This window comes from Limulus polyphemus, unplaced genomic scaffold (assembly GCF_000517525.1).
Source record: "Limulus polyphemus unplaced genomic scaffold, Limulus_polyphemus-2.1.2 Scaffold4585, whole genome shotgun sequence".
NCBI classification, from domain to species: domain Eukaryota; kingdom Metazoa; phylum Arthropoda; class Merostomata; order Xiphosura; family Limulidae; genus Limulus; species Limulus polyphemus.
Genome location: NW_013670195.1, coordinates 25,065 through 44,782, shown reverse-complemented (window position 1 = coordinate 44,782; position 19,718 = coordinate 25,065). Strand labels below are relative to the sequence as shown.

General features: G+C 34.3%; 1 protein-coding gene across 1 annotated transcript in view; it reads right to left on the bottom strand.

Annotated features, from left to right (window-relative positions):
• Positions 1-188: 188 nt before the first annotated feature.
• The window catches only part of LOC106471380 (vesicular inhibitory amino acid transporter-like), a 24,627-nt gene continuing 5,097 nt past the window's right edge, over positions 189-19,718 (bottom strand). Inside the window, exon 2 of the mRNA XM_013931978.2 lies at positions 189-5,251. Within this exon, the coding sequence (XP_013787432.1) occupies positions 4,058-5,251 (1,194 nt within the window). The 3' untranslated portion in view covers positions 189-4,057. The remainder of the gene's footprint in view (positions 5,252-19,718) is intronic.

Sequence of the window (19,718 nt, the reverse complement as noted above, 5' to 3'; positions counted from 1 at the left end):
TCAACATTGTTTAGTTCTGCTGTTTTGTTTCAACATTGTTTAGTTCTGCTGTTTTGTTTCAACATTGTTTAGTTCTGCTGTTTTGTTTCTAGCATTGTTTAGTTCTGCTGTTTTGTTGCAGCACTAGTTTAGTTCTACTGTTTTGTTTAAGTCATTGTTTAGTTCGTGCTGTTTTGTTTCTAGCATTGTTTAGTTCTGCTGTTTTGTTTCAGCATTGTTTAGTTCTACTGTTTTGTTTCAACATTGTTTAGTTCTGCTGTTTTGTTTCAGCATTGTTTAGTTCTGCTGTTTTGTTTAAGCATTGTTTAGTTCTGCTGTTTTGTTTCAGCATTGTTTAGTTCTGCTGTTTTGTTTCAGCATTGTTTAGTTCTGCTGTTTTGTTTCAGCATTGTTTAGTTCTGCTGTTTTGTTTCAGCATTGTTTAGTTCTGCTGTTTTGTTGCAACATTGTTTAGTTCTGCTATAATTAACTTGCAAGTTCTTTTTAAAACAAAATATTTGGATTATTAGATTCTTTTCCTACGTATTCACAAAATACAGTTTACACAACGTGTATTAGATTTTAAACTTTTTTTTTAACGTTAAACGAATTGCAAATAAAACGTAAATGAAGCCACACGTGTTAGGGGTTTACAATATAAGCAGAGAGAATGAAATGGTGACAGATACATAGTATAAACGTTTGGATTAAATACATTTCTGATATGGAGATAGATTATTATCTAGAAATATAATCGAATTTATTTGACTTGCTATGTTAGACATTTTCCAATTTATATAGAATAATAATAAAAATTATTCAAAGAAACATTCAGACAATATACTAAGTGAACTACACAAGTATTCTCAATTCTGGTTTTTATAGTGTCTATTTGCATGCAAATTCTGGTGGTGTCAGTTTAGATATCCATCATGATGATTATTGTACGACATCAGTTGTAGTCCACTATCGGAAATGCCGGTTCTAAAATGTCAGTTTAAATGTCCATTGTCGTAGTTGTTACAAGACCTCAGTGGCAGTCCAATGTCAGAAACACTAGTTTTGGAGTGTCAGATTAGATGTCCATTCTAAATACTTTAGCAAGATTTTGTAGCACTGGTTTAAAATGTCATTTTAGATGTCTATTATGATGACTCTTACACCACCTGAGTAAAAATAGAAACTTAGGAATGCTAGTCATAGAAGCTACTTTAAGTACTTATTATGGAGACTTTTCCAAAATAGCATCAGCGGTCTAGAGCTGGGTGTATATCGGTTTGAATATGTTAACTTAGATACCCACTGATAGTTCTCAAACGACGTCAATAGTAGTCTGATATCGGAGTTACTGCTTTTGGAACGTGTATTAATCTACTTTGTAGTTCAAGAAGTTGAACGATCACATACGTATTTTACTAGTAAAATTGTATCAGTAGCTATTATTCAATTATGAATGTTTGTCACCAGGCTGTGTCACATTTCTTCTGCTAAGACACATCCATATATTATTTCACAGACACTATGGCTTGTATGCGGAGGACCACCTTTTTCTTATCTCAGTTTATTGGCAGACAGCTATTCAGACCAGTTTTCCTCTGGACAGATGAATTGATTCAGCCTACAATAACCACACCATCTGAAGAAAATGGTGGGAATATACAATTGTCTGCATATTGGACACTACAATTAGGTGAGTTGATGTTGTCAATTTTGAATCAACTTATACTTGTCTGGTGTAATATTTTTACTAAGTGCAATACATCGAGAAAATGCGCCATGTTTGGCTTACTGGAGGCGTAATGATTGGACATCATAACTATTTGGTAGCGAAGAATTGTCATTAAATTCAATTCTTAAATAAATTTCTAAATTGAAAATATTATTCTTTTTGTATCATTACGTATTTCACGATTATTTTAATACATTGATTTTATCCCGAATTTGTCCCTTAAATGCTCAAGTCTCACTTTGACATGTTACATATTGTATGTGTTACAGAGTGTAGATTTTTTTTTTAACACACATATGCCTTGTACAAACAATAGTCAATGATTACCATGCAACAATATATTTTGTTTGGCATGCCCACAGTGACTACAAGAAACCGAAAACTTGGACCAACAATGATTTCACTGTGTATGATCCATTTTTTTTTAAATCTCAGTACTAAAAGATTTCGATAGAGGCATTACAAATACACATAAAACATCGAAGATATATAGATTTATTTTTGCTGGAAGACTAAGCAAATGGAAGACGTGAATGAGATGAATTTGGTCTCGTTAATAATGCACCTTGAGTTGAGACGTCTGTCTCAAATGTTTACACTGAAATTCTATGCCTTCGACTAATCTACATTACTGAGCCCTCATCCTACCACAGACTTCGATAGAATTAGATTTAAAAAGCAGATCTAAAAATTCTAATTTGCTAAATTAGATCATTCGTGAAAGGTTAAAGAGGTTCTAATTCACTAAGCTTGTTTACATCGGCACAAAAGGTAGCCCTTTCATCACAGGCCTACCGTTTTTCTGAAACACGATGTTTTTACCCTTTCACGATGTTATATTTACCTAAAGCTTGTAAACAAAAGCGTTGCTCGTTTTCGTTATTAAACACCATAATTTCCGACCTCAATAACCATCGCAAGCTGTTTTCAGCTTAATGAAAGTTTGACTCGAGCGAATCGAAAGAGTTCATGCATATACTGCTCACACATGCACAGACACTCACGCAATATACATATATAAATGAATCAAAATCACGCAATCGTGTGACGTCAAGGAACTAGTTAAACACTTCTGAAATCGTTCATTACAAATTTAGCATTTTTACGTCTTTTAAATTAAGCACTTTATTGGAGTGTTTTAAAAGCTACTGTTTTCGATATATATATGTGTATTTTGACCTCTGTAACAAAATTTATCCTATATAAATTATTGTTACTACTGCTAATATACACATTACACTCATCTTTAGGTTTTCTTTCACTAACAACTCATCAATTACAGAATATATTATTACACGTAACTTTCTACCTCATTTTCTTATTCACTTTACTTTTACTACCTGTAGTTTTCTCGTCTTACTAGACTTTCAAGCATTTCAAGTTATAACTTTCTTTCTTCTGTGTTATAGCAATCTGTTTTCTAATATCGTTTGGCTTATTCCTGATATAGGTCTAACATTTTATACAAAGTATGCTTGACAAGTAAACTACAATACAATGACAGTCACATTGTTAAGTAAAGCAAAATAGTACGTACAATCCACCATTTTCTTCACTCCACATTTAGTAAATTGTTCACTGATCTGTTTGAAAATATTTTGTTTCTCAGACATAAGATGTACGATGAGAAGTGTCTTAGCACAGCTTGCATATCCAGGTCTCTCAATAAGACACATTCTGCTCTTACTCTTGTCGAAGAAAATTTCAACACCATAATAAGTTTCATAAACTGCTATAAGGACGCCAACAACGTGTTTATATTCTTTACTAATTTAGTACTAATTTCATTCAATCTCTATCCGAGTCATTATAATTTTTCTTTTACGATAGTTTACTCTTTTCTACATTCTGTGGTAACCTTGAGGCAGACATAGCTTCTTCCATCTAGAAGATGGCCAAAGGTAAGTGGGGTTCTTTGAGTGTTCTTTAGTTAGTCTACTATCTTCTACATTCTGTGATAACCTTGAGGCGGACATAGCTTTTTCCATCTAGAAGATGGCCAAAGGTAAGTGGGGTTCTTTGAGTGTTCTTTACGTTAGTGTACTCTTTTTCTACATTCTGTGGTAACCTTGAGGCAGACATAGCTTCTTCCATCTAGAAGATGGCCAAAGGTAAGTGGGGTTCTCTGAGTGTTCTTTACGTTAGAGGGAAAACTGGTCTTTCTTTTAAGACCTCACTGAACGAACATGGTGAAACATCAAGATCAACTAAATCATTTAGTACGACACAAAAGATCTATCAAGTTGAAGATAAGCATTACAACTTGGCTGTTAGACTAAACAAAGTTAATATGCATGGATTATCGGAAGAGGATTTATTTTTTATTACATAGATATATGTATATCACCTTTATGGTGTTTCTCCGTGGGGTAGAGGAAGATGATAAGCCTGGACGAGAGCCGAAAAAGAATAATATATTCCAATAACACCACAAAAGGCTCCTATGGAAATAATGAAGACTTCCCAACTGATTGTATACCAAGGTAACTCATTCCATTTCAGTTTCATGTGGAAATAACACGGCCAGACAAAAGACAACATGGTGCCTGTAAAACTACCTATTAGACCCATCAGGATGGCGAAATGAGGAATCGAAATGGCCATCAACAGGGTAAAGATTACCAGAAGAACTCGAAGAGCTACAGCCCACACTCGTAACTCTTTGTCTGTTGCAAAGCATGAAGGAAACTTTGTTGTCGGTTTTCCTTGAAAGAAAGCAATCTCAATTAGATTAGCTGCTGCGTAGTAGGGCAAAGGATATGAAAACAGAGCCTTGATGACCAGCGTCAAGTTAACTATGACCTTAAAAGCTTTGGTTGGAAGATTGTTAGTAATAACTTCCTGTGTCTGTTCAGCCCACGTCAGAAATCCAACGTAGGCAAACAGGCCCTTGAAGATTGCTGCAGCCAGATGACTCCAATTTAGCATGCAGTGGAAACGGGAACGATCACGCATGTTACCCTCGAGGGTCGGCAAGAAGATCTGAGAAGTGTAACTAAATACTACAATGCCCAAGCTGATTGGGAAGTAATGGATCTCGATCCTCAGGGGCACCTTACTAAAAGCCCAGTAGGGGGCTCTGGTAAAGCAGTAGCCCATGACAATAATGTTAATGAGAATATGGGCAACGGTGCACCAGAAGCTGAGCCATGAGACTGATCGCAGGTTCTGCAGGAAAGCGCAAGGTAAGAGAAACATGGTAGCAATCATCATCCAGGAACGTTGATCAATTGGTCCATCTGGGAAACTGCCTATCATCAAGTCACCACATAGAACCACGTACAGGATACAAGTCATCAGCAATTCGATTATTTGGGCCACGTTGACCATCTTCCCGCCCCATTTGTCCCCTAGGCAGCTCTGAGCGATGGCCACGTAGCTGTCCCGAACTCGGACTATATCTCCACGTTCATTTGGTTCGTACAGACAAGCCACTAGAATCTTACCTGTATGGCAACAAATGTATGCTACAAACACAAGAGCAAAGATGCCCCAGTACCCACCGTGAAGACAGGCGTACGGCAGACTGACGATAAACATCCCCTGGAGAGAAATAAGAGAATTATATTATATGAATAAAGTGAAAAAACAATAGAAAAAAAAACACACACACACAAAGAAACATCGAAATTCCATTGACAGAATATTAAAATACAAAGAGCAGTGTGAAAAAATGACATTAACCATGCTAGTCGAATAAAGAACATATTTAATTATGAACCAATACATTGGTTAATTCCAAAATTGTTCTACTTCAGATATCTTGCTGTTCTTTATGCTGTGGTATACAAAAGTATGATAACTATAATACGTAACAATAGTTTATAATATTTTACAGTATATATATACCAAGAAAAGAAACACAATGATATTAATATATAAAATTATCTATATTAATTAACCTGGCAATCCTCCATGCTTTGGTAAACAGAAACATTTAATAACAATACGCCAACAGTATTTTCAAAATATTTCTCTTGCCTTTTTTAAATATTATATGTTAAATACCCTAATATTTTTTTTATAGATTTTCCCCCTAGATAAACAGAACTAGGATAACGACAGTTGTACAATACTTTATGTTAAATACTTTAGTTCCTTCGCGTTGTGCAGGAAAGAAACTAAAATGAAAATGCAATAATAGGTGGCCTGGCATTGCATTATATTGTAATTTTACAATACACACACACAGTAAAAACATAAAAAATGGTACTTTATTGTCAGATTATTATAATCTTCTTGGGTGGATCTATTGCCCCCTCCTGTTCTCTGACCAGTACGTTACGATATTTTATCATATATGATATTAAATACATATTATTTTTCACGATTTGGTAAAAATAAATAAAATAATGGAAATACTCGACAATATTGATAAAATATCTTATATGTTAAATCATTACTGGAGTTTTGGTTAACAGAAATATGATAACACCAATACATAACGGTATTTCCAAAATATTTTACAGCCAGTAAGTACCCTATTATTCTATATGACTCGGTAAACAGAAATATGATAATACCAACAGATAATAACTCCAAGATATTTAATGTCCACTACCGTAGTATACTATAACTTTGGTAAACACAAAACATTATAACAACAACATATAGCAATATTTGTCAAATATTTTATAAAAAATAACCTATCATTCTTCGCGCTGTGGAATATTTCATATCTTGAATTGGAACGACATCTTCTGTAAAACGTTAATTAAATGACCAAGTCAAAGATCCTGAGGGTTCAGACATAGCCATCTCTAATTTAGAGCTTCTGACTCAAGATAAGTCAACCTCAACAGAATCCACCAAAATTTCGTAGCGAATGTGTTAAGTCAACTTCAGAGGACTTTTCATTTACGCTAACTACTCGGTCATACCAACATCTTGTGCTTTTGTAAACAGAAATACAACAACAACTCATTACAATATTTAAAAACAAAATTCATATCAAATACCAAAGTGCTCTTCGTACTATAATGAATATTAATAAAATAACAAAAGTACGTACAATATTTTTTAAATCTAAAAAATTAAATACCTTCGTTAACAGGTAACACTAATAAATAAAATATTTTAAAATATTCTGAAATCTTTGCGAAGCAAAACAACAACAAAAGTTGCTATTTCATTATCCTAAGCTATTTTAATTTCAATGATATTTACGATTCTTGTTAGGGGTATTGAAAAAGACACTTTTCTTTTTCACATGGTGAATATGAAGAAATTATTGGCGACAAATCTCAACAAAGAACGGACAATACACAATTCTCGTGTTTTAGAATAGTATATTCAAAACAAGTCAAACGTATTTACAACAATTCATTACACTACTGTTTACCACTGTTAAATCTAGAGCGTTAAACAATTCTATTTTTCGTCAAACGTCCACACAAGCTGGTTCAGTCACTTTAGAACCCAACTGACAAAACGAATTATTTCTTCTCTATCTCTGTTGTTACAATACAAATTGTGAAAACTCGCTTCAAAATCACCACTGTAACTGTTGGTTACCAAAGTTGTATCCAGAGCTTTAAATAATTGCCTCCTTTTTGTCAAAGTCCACACAGGCTGATTGAATTACTTTAGAACACAATTGACGAGATAAATTTTTCTTTATCTCTGTTGTTACAATACAAACTGTGAAACTCATTTTAGATATCGCCAGTTACGGCTAAACTGATAGTTACTCAGTCTAACTTCACTTTGTTAACTTTTACTTTACTAAGTCACTTTCTTAACTTTCAATGACTTTCTTTCTTAACTAACTTCCGCTCTGTATCTGCACGTATTTACAACATGCGACAGAAAAATCTAGAAATATCTAGCTCTCTAGTAACAACAATATTATACATAACGAGAAAATCTTAGAAGCTTCGAGTAACATGACGTCAACAATATTACACAAGCCTAGTACAACAATTAAGCTGCATACACACGTAATGAAACTTGCCATAACTATTAGTTTTAAAATAACTAACTTTTAACACTCTTTTTATGAAAGCTAAATATCATTAGATATTAAATCACTATTTTAAGAAATGAAACCTTGTTGTCCACATTCTCAACAGTTTTGTTGGCTGTAACCTGATATGGTTAGAACTGTACTTCTCATAAGACATTAGTGTTAAACTTATAAAAGTTTTATGCACACACGGTATGTAGGAAATATAATCATATTTACCTTTGGTTGTTCTACATATTATATATAATTTTTACCATTTAGTTAATGGTTGAGTTTTTTAACTTATTTACTTAAGGTTTAACATGTGATTGAACCACACACACACGCATGTGCTTTGGAATTAAGATGTTTTGTAACACTTCTACATTTTAGCCACAAAATGAACAAAATAGAGACAAATTATAATTCCAACAACGATTAATATAAATTTTACTCAATTATTGAACTAATTTCTTCTTTATAGATGAACCAAGTCAATTTAGTAAATTAAGGCATAACAGTGCAAAAAGGGAGAGAGAAAGAGATAAAGGAATGACTATTATTAAAATATAGGCGAAAAAGGAAATAAGTAAATATTATTTGAATACTAAATGTTCTTAAAGTGTCAAATGCAATTTTAAAGTGACCGCAAGCACTGGAACATAAGTTTCAAGTATAACGTTTTTAGGGTCAGGGTTAGTGTATGAAAACGTTTTTTTTTTCTCGTCTTAAACGCCACACAAGAAGAACAATAAGAAATGCAATACTAAGCTTTGTCTAAGTGGTGTATCAGAAATACTAAGGTTTGTCTAAGTGGTGTATAAGAAATACTAAGCTTTGTCTAAGTGGTGTATAAGAAATACTAAGCTTTGTCTAAGTGGTGTATAAGAAATACTAAGCTTTGTCTAAGAGGTGTATAAGAAATACTAAGCTTTATCTAAGTGGTATATAAGAAATATTAAGCTTTGTCTAAGTGGTGTATAAGAAATACTATACTAATCATAGCTGGCAAATCTCTCGTAAGTTTTTAATCCATGTTTAACTTACTCATATCTGGCAAATCTGTCGTAAGTTGTTAATCCATGTTTAACTTACTCATATCTGGCAAATCTGTAGCAAATTGTTAATCCATGTTTAACTTACTCATATCTGGCAAATCTGTCGTAAGTTGTTAATCCATGTTTAACTTACTCATATCTGGCAAATCTGTACCAAATTGTTAATCCATGTTTAACTTACTCATATCTGGCAAATCTGTCGCAAGTTTTTAATCCATGTTTAACTTAATCACAGCTGACAAGTTAATAATTGATGGGGATGAACTTACACCTACACTTGCACTTACATGGTTCGTTATGAATATGAAATTACATGTAGCAGGTTAAAAACTTTTTAAGCTCACGTTGTACTACTTAAAAACACACAAACACATACAAGTCACTTTTTATTTAAATCAAATACTATGAATTACATGTAGAAACAGTCGGCACACGTATTTTATCTCTGTTGTATTTCGGAAGTATTGTTTGTATATCCGCCTTTAAACGCAAAGATACACAGTGAACTATCGATGCTGTGCCCACTACGGATATCAAAAGCCGGTTCTTAGCGTTATAAGCCCTCAGATTTACCACTGAGCCATTGGGGGTGGGGGGGGGCTTACAGAAGTAAGTAGTATGATATAGAAAATGATCACTTGCTAATATTAATACTATTACTAAGAGTAATTTTAGTGAACTTATTATGAAGTATATATATTTATAAAACAAACATTCTATTTTAAAAACGGAGACATGAACGTTTGCTCATATTCCAGTAATACTTGCAATAAATATAGAATACAATACATATGGGTACTATTTTTTTTTTTTTACTAAAGAAATAAGACAGTAAAATGTGCCAAATAGGCTTAGGTTCGGTTTGGTGTTAATCATAGCTATGTATTTAGATTAATTTCCGGCGTGCAACTTTAACTTTCTTGTTTGTTTTGAAGTTAAGCACAAAGCTACACAATGGACTATCTGTGCTCTGCCCACCTTGGGTATCGAAACCCGGTTTCTAGCGTTGTAAGTCCGCAGATATACCGCTGTGCCAAAGGGCGGGCATAACTTTAGTTAGTAGTTGTTCTTTTAACTACGAACAAACAGCATACACGAAGAGATGTAGCGACTTTTAGAGAAAAAAACGTACGTGTATATATATTCAGATTTGCTGAGAGAGAGAGAGAGAAACAAAATCATATTATTTTTTAATTTAGGAAATAATTAAATATTTGAAGGGAACCAAACTTTGAACTATTATTCTACAAATGTGCATGCTTTATATTATATGTTATAAAATCCAAAAATATTCGCTGTTACTTACGGAAACAGTTTTTTTTTTATTCTTTATTTTACGAATGACTTCGCACTGGCTTTTGTTCGTCAACCTCATAATCACATTCAGAAGGTGAAACCAGATCTCTTTGTCATTTAATTTGAGGCTGAAAATAGAATCCGTAATGAAATTTCAACAGTATATAATTTAGTTTCTCCGTAGTTTCCAGGAGACGGAGCTACTCGTATTCGCGTCCCGGAAAAGCAGCCGAACCGGTATTTTTCTTGTTACGCACCGACAGTTGTCCCCCCTTGTATCGATCATCATTACGTGCGCCAGCCACATACAAAAACCCTCTTGATTGGTCTAATTATCTTGATTTGTACTCTGCAAGGCAGTTGCTACGTGACTATAGACTTTGGATCGTGTAATTTCAATCAGTTGTATTTTTATATCGTTATATATTTGTCAAAAACTTGTTTTTTCAATAGGACTTCAACTTTTTAGAATTAATCTCAGTTTCACTTCTTCTAGTCTAGTGTTTTTTTAGAGAATGTTTTTATTAAAGAATGCTAAGTAATATAAAATACAACACAAATATTAACTTCGATTGTCATTAGACATCAATTGCATAAAATGTGAAATAATATCAATGTTATCTCAGCTACTACAATTGTTAGACACTAATGAATTTAAAATTTAAACATCTCAACTAACAATAAATGTACAACAATATAAATGTTAGCTCAGTTGTTTCTGTTTTGTGAAAAATATTATCTCCTGTTCTAACCACTAGCAACAATGTACAGTAGTGTATTGTCTGTCTGTCTGTCTGTCAGTCAATCAGTACACACGACAATGACGTCACATAAGGGACGCTTAGCGTTGTAATTTGTACTATCGTCACGTCAGAAAAACGTGTGCATGCCATGAATCACGAGAATAATTATGCACTCTGGAGGCTACAACACAGCATGACATATGAACTTCTAAAGCAAGAAATATAAAATGTTTGTTACACTTATTTTGGGTTTTATTTACTCTTGAAACATAACACTTTCGGGGACCCTGTGTAAGTAAATCTAGTTTTTATTTCAGGATGTTTAACGACAATCGTTTACAGTAACATATTCAAAACTTAATAAAAATACTATGAAGAAAATGGTTTATCATCTTTCTCTCTCTCTCTCTCTTTTGAAGATAAAAAGGAGATATAAAGACCTTGAGCCCTGCAAAAACAACCCATTAAGTCGCGTTTTCCATAGGAAAAAAAATACCATGATTTCATGTTAAATAAAAATGAGACTGATGTTAACTTTCATTTTCCTGTTTACTGACTTTATCCCTTTGTTGTATAAGATCACACCTATTACTCACTACTACATCGTATTTCATCAGCTGCATATCATAAGACAAAATGTCTTATTTGGGAAAATAGATGTTTTGAGTTTTAAGTGTCTTGTGTTGATGAAATTGAATAGATAAAAACTGCATTACTGCATTTATAGTCTTAATAGCTATTATAACGCAAACAACTATTACTATATAGAATAATGTCAACCACCTCAATTAATTGTTATGAAAAACAGGCATATGGTGAGCATTCATGTCATATAAAGTGCAAATGTTTGATCCCTCGGTGTGATTTTTCACAATCTCGTCTTAGTTGTTATTTCAAAGAATTTAAAATTCTCTACCTCTCTATATATATTGTTTATTAACAATGGCCAGTCTGCAAAGAAGACACTTGCAATTTTCACTCATGTGGAAAGCCATCAAACAATTGGAATCCAGCCAATCACAACAGGCTGTTGCGAACTGGCTGAAAGTGTTTCAAACTATCATTATCAGAATGTGAAACCACTTGCATACTAATGGACCATTTGCTCCGATAGCTTGCGAACTGGCTACGTAGCCAGTTCGCAAGCTATCGGAACAAATGGTTCATTAGTGTACAAGTGGTTCCAATTTTTTATAATGACAATTTGAAGAAAACTTGTAGCCAGTTCGCAAGCTATCGGAACAAATGGTTCATTAGTGTGCAAGTGGTTCCAATTTTTGATAATGACAATTTGAAGAAAACTTAAGTTTTCTTCAATTGGTTATTATCAAAAATTGGAACCACTTGCACACTAATGAACCATTTGTTCCGATAGCTTGCGAACTGGCTACAAGTTTTCTTCAAATTGTCGTCATCAAAAATTGGAACCACTTGCACGCTAATGAACCATTTGCTCCGATAGCTTGCGAACTGGCTACAAGTTTTCTTCAATTGGTTATTATCAAAAATTGGAGCCGATTCCGAACTAAAGGTACAGTTATTTGGGCAGGTTGAAAATGGGCTACTACGAGTTTTTCATAGTATCATAAGATGGACCCGCTTCCATACCAATAGTCCAGTTGCTCGGACAGCTGGTTATGGTAGACGAATATCCATGCACAAGCAAGCAACGGCTGTAGTTTGATTCCGGTTTGCCACGATCGTATGGTACATGCTCCGGTATTGGATGTAATTTTCACAGCAGGAACAGGATGCCATTTCAATGTACAAATAGTTATAAGCAAGAAGTAACAAATTCGCGAAGAATACAAATGAGATGTGGAATAATATCTTCTTACAGATGAATTGTCGTTTAGAAAGAAGCTGGAAACAAATCCAACTCCATTGTCACACACGAACTTGTCACACAGGGCAATGGTGGAATAAGCACTGATGGATGTACCGACCTCTACATCAGGCAGAATGGTCTAATGCTACGCATTATAGGAACCGGATGAATCATATGACCCTTTGTTCTTCCATACGTTGGTGAAATTGATTCTGTAAGTCAGTCTAATGAATGTTGATGCACGATCCCACCGTGCTAAACTGGTAGAAACATTCCTTGAGAAAGAGAGAGAGAGTTGACCGAATAGAGAGGTGCACGTGCTCACCGTATGGTATACTCTTAGATGTTTTCTATCAAATGTTTATTCATGAGTGTACGCTTAAAGACCAATCATTTGTATATCAGGTTACATTAGTTCATACCTATAGCTTTTCCTTGTCATTACTAAAACATTATAAATTTCAATAGTCTTTCATTGTTTTGTGTAGTGTACTGTTTTAGCTTTTTCGTGACTTTAAATCTGCAAAACTGAAAGAACGTTTGTGAAAACATGTTCGTTCCTTCCCACGAACCAGGTTAGCTCGAAATGCGTTCATCCCTATGAATCAGGTTAGCTCGAAACGCGATCCTTCCCACGAACCAGGTTAGCTCGAAATGCGTTCATCCCTATGAATCAGGTTAGCTCGAAACGCGATCCTTCCCACGAATCAGGTTAGCTCGAAATGCGCTCATCCCTATGAATCAGGTTAGCTCGAAACGCGATCCTTCCCACGAACCAGGTTAGCTCGAAATGCGTTCATCCCTATGAATCAGGTTAGCTCGAAACGCGATCCTTCCCGCATAAATATTTGGAGTATTTTTATTTTTAGATTTTTAAAAAATGATTTTCAAATGAACGTTTTACATATACCTATTAGCTTGGATTTGTTCTACATCTTTCTACTGCTGGTATAGAACATTTACTGTTGTGTTTTTAGTTTTAATATACTTTCATTATGATGTTTTTTTGTTGGATATATTGTAAAACTACACCAGGGATGTCTGCGTTCCTAATTATGAAGTGATAGAGTAGAGAAAAAAGTGACTAGTCAACTTTACCTGTAACTAATTCTTGGGCTACTCTTGTCACATCGAATGAAGGGATTTGACCATCAATCTTATAATACATCCACGGCTCCAAAGTGCAGAGCGTGATATTTTTTTTTGTGGTAACGGGACGCTAACCATGGAACATCAGCTATCGTGTACACTAACCGGTGGGCCTTACTCGGCCGCCATTATAATGAAACAAATAAATGGTGCTTCTTAATGGTTATAGTAATTTTGGCCCATGAAGGTTTTAATTGGAATAAAGTAAAAATTCCCAACAGCATTTCAACGATCTTTGTTACAGCGAGAAATCAATTAATTATAATGATCTAAACACCAGTCGGATAATGAAGGTTCTGAGTTTGAGGCCTTAACGAGCTGGTGACATTGCTTTGTTGGTTGCTAATTTGAGTCGTTTTCGATGACGTCAGCAGGATGTCAGTGCTACGGCATTGAATTGTTGATAAGCTTATTTTGTGTACCTTTCTACTGCCCTCTATCTATCAATATTTACATTTTCGAAACCACAGACTACTTGAGCTCACAACTAGGAGAAATACTTAACATTTGATTTGTTATTTCATATTCTGTATAACTTGTTATGCCACTTACTTTACAAACAGTAACGCTGATATTGTTACATTTAAACCAAATATATCGTAATGTGTTGCTTTTAACCTATTGAGAAAGAGTAACCTGACCTTCTTTGGTTGGAAAATTCTAAAATAACTGTACTTAGAGCTTATGGAGAAAGGACGTTAGCAGTCTGACTTATATTGACAACTATGAAATCATCAAATCCGGAGTGTTCGCTGTTATTTTATTATCAAAACCAGAAACTGCGGAACAGTATTGCTATATTTAGGGGAAAACAAACATTTATTTTAGATATAAGGTTCAGCCCTTCCTGTTTCGAACGAGATGAATTACGTTGCTTTAAAAAAAGTACATATTGGTTATCAAGTTCGCTCTTTTCCGATGGTCCGGAACTGACTTCGTGCCATCGCAATGCATCATCCGTCAACTCAGACGACTGCCAACTAATCCTCTAACGTTACAGTGTGTGTCCAGGCACTAATCATTCGGTCAGATTAATCTAAAATGAGTCACTAAAGGTCTTCGCCTCCGCAAGCCCTGTTTGACACGGAATTTGTGCCTAATTAAAATTAACAATAGGGCGGAGGTACTGAGTTCAATTCCCCAAATCTATAGCATATAGAGACGGTCTTCTGCCCATACTAGAATCAGAGATCTTAATCAACCAATCTGAACCGATCGCATACGGAATAATGTTGTTTATTTTTGAACCACGATTGAATTCTATTTATACATTTTGCTTTATTTTGTAGTTAAGTGTTTCTCTTTTTAACACTCAGGTTAAGAGTAAAAACAACTCGTTTTTTGATTTACGTGTGAATCTTATATGAAGTATTGGCAGTGTAAAGTGCATTGGAGTCACAGTTAATTCTCAAGTTTTATTCTGTAATGAATTTTCTTGTTTGTTCCTCACGTTACCTTAGTTCTATTCAAATACGTATTTTAGTGTATTAATACAGATTTCCGTTTCGTAAAACAACACTTCATCCTCGCGTTATTTGTGTTTATTCATTGTTATATTATCAAGAAGTGAAACAACGCACAGTCTTTACTTTACTACACAAACTGAAGTACCCTTTTTGTGACGAGCTTATATTTTATCTTATATTTTTATTTTTAAATAGAAGAATTAACTAAATCCGAAGAGGCTAATTAATTATGTCAAAATATTCATTATTTTTCAGCTATTTTAAGCATTCTTTTATTAATGATTACTGATTTATAGAGCTTAGCAGACACCTAAAAGTGATACTTAGCAGACATCTAAAAGTTAGACTTAGCAGACATCTAAACGTGAAACTTAGCAGACATCTAAAAGTGAGACTTAGCAGACACCTAAAAGTGATACTTAGCAGACATCTAAAAGTGAAACTTAGCAGACATCTGAAAGTGAAACTTAGCAGACATCTAAAAGTGAGACTTAGCAGACATCTAAAAGTGAGACTTAGCAGACATCTAAAAGTTAGACTTAGTAGACATCTAAAAGTTAGACTTAGCAGACATCTAAAAGTGAGACTTAGCAGACATCTAAAAGTGCTCACTTTTAGGTGTCTGCTAAGTCTCACTTTTAGATGTCTGCTAAGACTTAGCAGACATCTAAAAGTGAGACTTAGCAGACACCTAAAAGTTAGACTTAGCAGACACCTAAAAGTTAGACTTAGCAGACACCTAAAAGTTAGACTTAGCAGACATATAAAAGTTAGACTTAGTAGACATCTAAAAGTTAGACTTAGCAAACACCTAAAAGTTAGACTTAGTAGACACCTATGGTTTTCTATATAAAATACTAGAGACTCATCAATCATCACGACAGAGTTACAAATTAAAATTCGGTGCTCGATTCCCCGCGGTGGACACAACAAATAACCCAATGTGGTTTTGCGGTGAAACAAACTTTTATTGTAGGTATTTCAGAGCTTCATGATGTCTGAAGGCATAATCATTGTACATGAAGCGAGTTTAGTGTTTATTTCTTTAATATTTTGTATCACCATCCTCAATTGAAATAATTGTCTGAAGCCTTCAAGAAACGCTTTCTTCCAGCTTTTGGGGATACTCAGTAGGAATTAAATCTCAGAAGTCTTGGCATTATTAACCAGAATTCCTCCAGACATACTCAATAATACTGAAGTCTGGACTTTGCGGAGGTCGAACTGAGTACGCAAGGATCATGTCAACTTTCTTTCTGTTAAGATCCTGTTTTACTGCGTTCTCTGTGTGTTTGGGATCGTTACCATGTTGTAAAATGAAATTTCTCCCACTAAATGACTCCCAAAATGAGTATTTGATTGTATATGGAAGAATACAGGGTTTCATAAATGTGTTAGAGATTACCAACTACAGGTCCCCCAGTGGCTGAATGGTAAGTCTAAATGGTTTTAACGCTAAAAATTGGGTTTAGATACCCGTGGTTGTCACACCACAGATAGCCCATTGCCTAGTTTTGTGCTTAACAATAAGTAAATAAACGAACTACAGATGTGGTTAAACAACCCCATACTTGGATCCTTACTCCACCATGTTCTCTTGATCTCTCATCATCCTGCGACGAACGTACTGGTGTCTATTGGTTCCAAAAAATCTCGAACTTTGACTCATCGAGCCAAAATATTCTTCTCCATATATAGGTTGTCCAATGTTTTGGGGTTTTTGAAAACTTATTCTCTTTTGTCCGTTGTCTTTCCGAAACAAGTACATTGCTTCTTTTTAATGATCTTGACTCAATGTGCGTCGCATTGTGAAAGAGTCATCTTTAACACGAGATGTTTCTTGAAGTTCCGAAGCAAGGCATCCGCTAGAACTACGTCTACCTTCTGAGTGAAGTAAGCCTAAGGTACTTGACATCTTATTTGGAAAGCATAGGTGGTGAGTGAAGTAAGCCTAAGGTACTTGACATCTTATTTGGAAAGCATAGGTGGTATTTTGGGCCTGGCCTTGATCGTATATTTTCATTATTTGTGGAACTCTAGTATTTGATACTTTCGTTGTTTTCAGAAGTTTCCACTAATTGCATTTTTCGTTGAATAAAGCTATTAAGCTATGTATTACCTCATCAGAAACTGGAGTCATATCTCTTAGTTGAAAGTAAAACAGTCATATTAAAGCCACAGAGTCATATTTCGTAGTTGAAAGTAAAACAGTCATATTAGAGCCACAGAGTCATAATTCGTAGTTGAAAGTAAAACAGTCATATTAAAGCCACAAGAGTCATATTTCGTAGTTGAAAGTAAAACAGTCATATTAGAGCCACAGAGTCATAATTCGTAGTTGAAAGTAAAACAGTCATATTAAAGCCACAAGAGTCATATTTCGTAGTTGAAAGTAAAACAGTCATATTAGAGCCACAGAGTCATATTTCGTAGTTGAAAGTAAAACAGTCATATTAAAGCCACAGAGTCATATTTGGTAGTTGAAAGTAAAACAGTCATATTAGAGCCACAGAGTCATATTTCGTAGTTGAAAGTAAAACAGTCATGTTAGAATCACAGACTAAAGAAAATTGTATTTATGTTTACAAAAACAAATACATGTAGTAACTCTAACAATTAAGGAAAAATTGTCTTAATACCTGTACAATAGACTTAGTCTTAATACCTGTACAATAGAAAATTAATAACTTTGTGGAATGATATTGTATTTACTGATATCACTGAAACCTGCTTTGTTTAATCTGTTATTGTAGGGTTTTTATTACATAGTAGAAACTAACATGTGTCATACAACGGTGATTGTATTGATATTTATTGACACTCAGCTCGGATAAGATAAAATTAAGTATTTCGGAAACAAAGAAAAACTGTTAAAACTTCCCTTCAGCAATTATGAACGACAAATGTACTTATTTATTAGAAAGGCCTCGCAAGGCTTAGTGATAAGGCGTTCCACACGCGGGTTCGAATCCCGTCACTGAATATGTTTGCCCTTTCAGCCGTAGCGGCGTTATAATCTAATACCGTATTAAATTTGTTTCCAAATCTATTTGTAATAAAGTTTCTTTTAATAAATAAATTGCTGAACATTATCTTCATCCAATGTCGGATGGTACATCAAAGTTCAGTGCTTAAAATCGGGCTTGGTTGATACCGAAACAGTACAGCATGCGGAAGGCATTCCAGCACACACCTAGTGACCACCAGAGGGAGCCACGAACTGACGAACGTTTCGCTTGAAGTTGTAAGCACACTTCTTACCGTTAAGACATTCTTTGCGCTGCCATTGGTGTGACGATAACTTAGGAATGAAATAGAAATGTCAGCATTTTATACAGTAATTGTTTATAACCTGTTATGTAACGTATGAAACCAAATTATCAATAGACCACAGTAATCCAAGTGTAGACGGCGGATGCTGTTGACCAGCTGCCTTTTCTCGAGCCCACCTGTCTGCTACCATCCTTCCAACTACACCTTCAACAAGAGATTTTCGAACACCCTTCGTTCGAATTAATGATTACATTCTAGCTAATATACTGAAAAGTGCAATGACCACACAAAATCCAATTAAATTATTGAAAATTCCTAACACATCAACTTTAACAACCCAAGTTATTATTATTATTATTTTTTTTGCCTAGCCAACCTGTTAAGCAAGAAAAGGTTATTTACAGGGGCTGGTTATAATGATGGTGAGAACTTACTCCTCCACGTATGCTATGTTTGAGGTAAATCTGGTCTTTACTGTATGACTTCTGAGAAACACAAGCACAACCGCCAAGTTATCCTTCTAACTTGTTCTAAAATACTTGTATTAAAGGTGTAGCGATAAAGTGTTACGATTTACGTATCTTCACGAAACTTGGCCAGCTTTCAGTAAACATTATAAGTCTTTTGTACATAATTTCTAACAAAGAAAGATGAGTACTACATGTTGTCTTCGTTTATTTTATCAAAAACGTTACATGTAAAGTAACATAATAAATTTACAACAACAAAACAGATAAACAAATATTAACTTTTTTACTTTACTTCTCTTGTCAGCTGCAATTTAGTTGATCAAACCTGAGAATTTGAAAAATCACTGTTTGAAGTACTTAAATAAGACAATGTTAGTAATATAGATAATATATTACAGATAAGACTGTCAAACTTTGTAACAAACCGTTGGTAAAACTTCTGTATCTAGATACGTATCGTGTCGACTACCATCATGAGATACACACTCATAATTAATATAATAAAATTACAAAGCTTTGTTTTTTTTCAAGAATAACAACGAACCTAATTATTAGTATATATTTCATTCGTTTTAATTATTGATTGTTTTTTTAATTTTATAAGAAACTTTTACTAGTTTAGAAACAGTGCCCTGTCTATCGCGAATAATCATACCCAGGATTTTAGCGTTATAAGTTCGTAAATGTGGCGCTGTCTCATCGGGGAACAAGAAACAGTTCGCTTTAAAAATATATATATATATATTTGATATTCAGAATCCCGACGAACCGCTTTTCACTATT